Raw genomic sequence first — 2,223 nt, 5'->3', positions numbered from 1 at the left:
ATATATATACATACACACACACACATTTATATAAATATATATTTATAAATATATACATACACACACACACACATTTATATAAATATATGCACACAGACACAGACACAGATATATATATATATATATATATGTATATTACACACACACACACAGAACAAACACAGACACAGACACATATAACATACCATTAACTGTTCCAATAGTGGTGCCAGTATATCGATTAACTCATCTTTGGGAAAATTGAAGAGATGCATTATAGTGCCCGAGCTTGTATCGGGGTTGCACTCCCCAGCTGGGATGTCATCGAAACTTCCTTCCATCTTGCACTCGTGTTTTTGTCTTACGGTGTAAGACTTATTTTTGATCTATTTATTGTGAATCAGTGTAGACATTGATAACGTTGACCTCTATGACCGCATTAGGACTATATAATTTAAGTACTCAATTGGTGATTATAATGGAGTTTTTTGATCGCATCAGGATTATACAGTCCATTCAGGTCTGGGCTGGAGAGTGACAGACAAGTAGGCCATATCACGAGGCGACAAGCGGGCGGATTGTATTTATGACATAAACGCATAAGTGTCAATAGCGACCACTCTGTATCCGCAAAAGAAACCCCTAGTGCCTACGAAGATATACACTAAGTATATATGTACGACCTTATAGAGCTTAGATGCTTGAGATTCGCAGAACAAAGTAACACTTACCTATATTTAACTACCTATATACCCTCATATATTATTGATACATATTAGGCGAGCAAATAATAACATAATTTAAACTGAATACAATTTGTTGCGGAAAAGGCGGGGGGCCGGGGAGTACCCCACTACCACACTAACTACAGGCTATCGGCTTCAGCCAAATCATTCGTTGAATGAGCCGAAGGCTTTACTCTATTTTTAATAAAAAATATAATATAAAAACATACGATGATTAAAGAATGAAGAGGCGCTGGCGACCTCTGCTGGGCTGTGGGCTGTGGGGCGTTGAGTGATGTGAAGTGTTTCAAAGATTTCAGATTTTGTATTTTTTTTTCTTTTCTTCATATTTTAAATAAAGCCTTCTTCTAAATTTTTAAGACATTTTATATTTACATTCTGTTTTTCAACAAAAAATACAGAACAATGTTCATTTTGTAAAAAAAAAAATAACATGATGATAAATTATATAAAAAACATCCATCAAGTTTCCTTCATTTACTATTTTTTTAAATTTGTGTGTGTCTCCAACTTTCCATGCTTTCAAAATTGCCGGTGTGGTGTTCAGGTTAGGAGACTTATCTTGTCTCGCGGTGGCTCGGGTCACCTACCATGAACTGTTTTCTTGAAGGATGATAAATATTTAACCTTTGCAACATAGGCAAGTAGTTGGCGGTGTATTGCTTTCTCAAGTTATTTTTATGAACCTCCCAGAAAAGGTAGTTCATGTGACATGCAGTTCCATACGTACACCAATCAAGGAACATATCTAGGAATAAGTATTGCATACTTTAAAGATTATGCAGGGCTCTGCGTCAGTGTATAGTACACTTCGTTCTATACTCAGAACTTGTAGTCGAAAATACACAGCAAATAACGCATGTGGTCGCAGACACAGGCTCTTAGACTCAAGGCAACTCAATACATCAATTCAACAAAGACCAGATAAACTATCGAGGTTATGTTATACCTCACACGTATGTATAGTGCGACCATATGCCTCTATATGTACGGAACAAGGGTCTGTACAATTGATCAAGAAACGAATCAAACAGAGGAGGTATAGTTGCTTAGAACGTCAAGTGATACATCGGAAGTATAGCAATAGTTTTCGCGGGAGTGTAGCTTCGAAGGGTTCCATAGGGGGGTTGATGGGTGGTGACCATGGGAGCGGCGACGATAGTGATAGTAAGAAAGGGCTTGCTGAGGATTATACTGAGCGATTCAGGGAAGACAACATGAAACAAGTATATGGAGACGATTACCACTATTCCAGTTCCGAATACGAAATAGATAGTGAGGACGATTCGAATAATAGTCAATCCAGTACTAAAGGCAGCATAACACATCAACAGAACCATGAGCGTGTGGGAATTGATAGGGAGAAAGAGGTTGCAGTGGACGAGATTATTGACGAGGGCCTAGAACGCGCTGAATTCGACATGGACAGTGACTACTTAGTCGATGAATACGAAGGAGATAATGATGTTGTTGGGGCAAACGGTATGTATGAATCAGA

General features: G+C 38.1%; 1 protein-coding gene across 1 annotated transcript; it reads left to right on the top strand.

Annotated features, from left to right (window-relative positions):
- Window positions 1–1,341: 1,341 nt before the first annotated feature.
- SARC_14627 (hypothetical protein) lies at window positions 1,342–2,219 on the top strand (the record flags this gene model as incomplete). Its single annotated transcript, XM_014291239.1, has 1 exon — window positions 1,342–2,219. A coding segment is annotated over exon 1 (715 nt), but the record flags the coding sequence as incomplete, so codon positions are not given.
- Window positions 2,220–2,223: the final 4 nt, after the last annotated feature.

The sequence above is a fragment of the Sphaeroforma arctica genome (genome assembly GCF_001186125.1).
Source record: "Sphaeroforma arctica JP610 unplaced genomic scaffold supercont1.4876, whole genome shotgun sequence".
NCBI lineage: Eukaryota > Ichthyosporea > Ichthyophonida > Sphaeroforma > Sphaeroforma arctica.
This window is presented reverse-complemented; position numbering and strand designations above follow the sequence as displayed.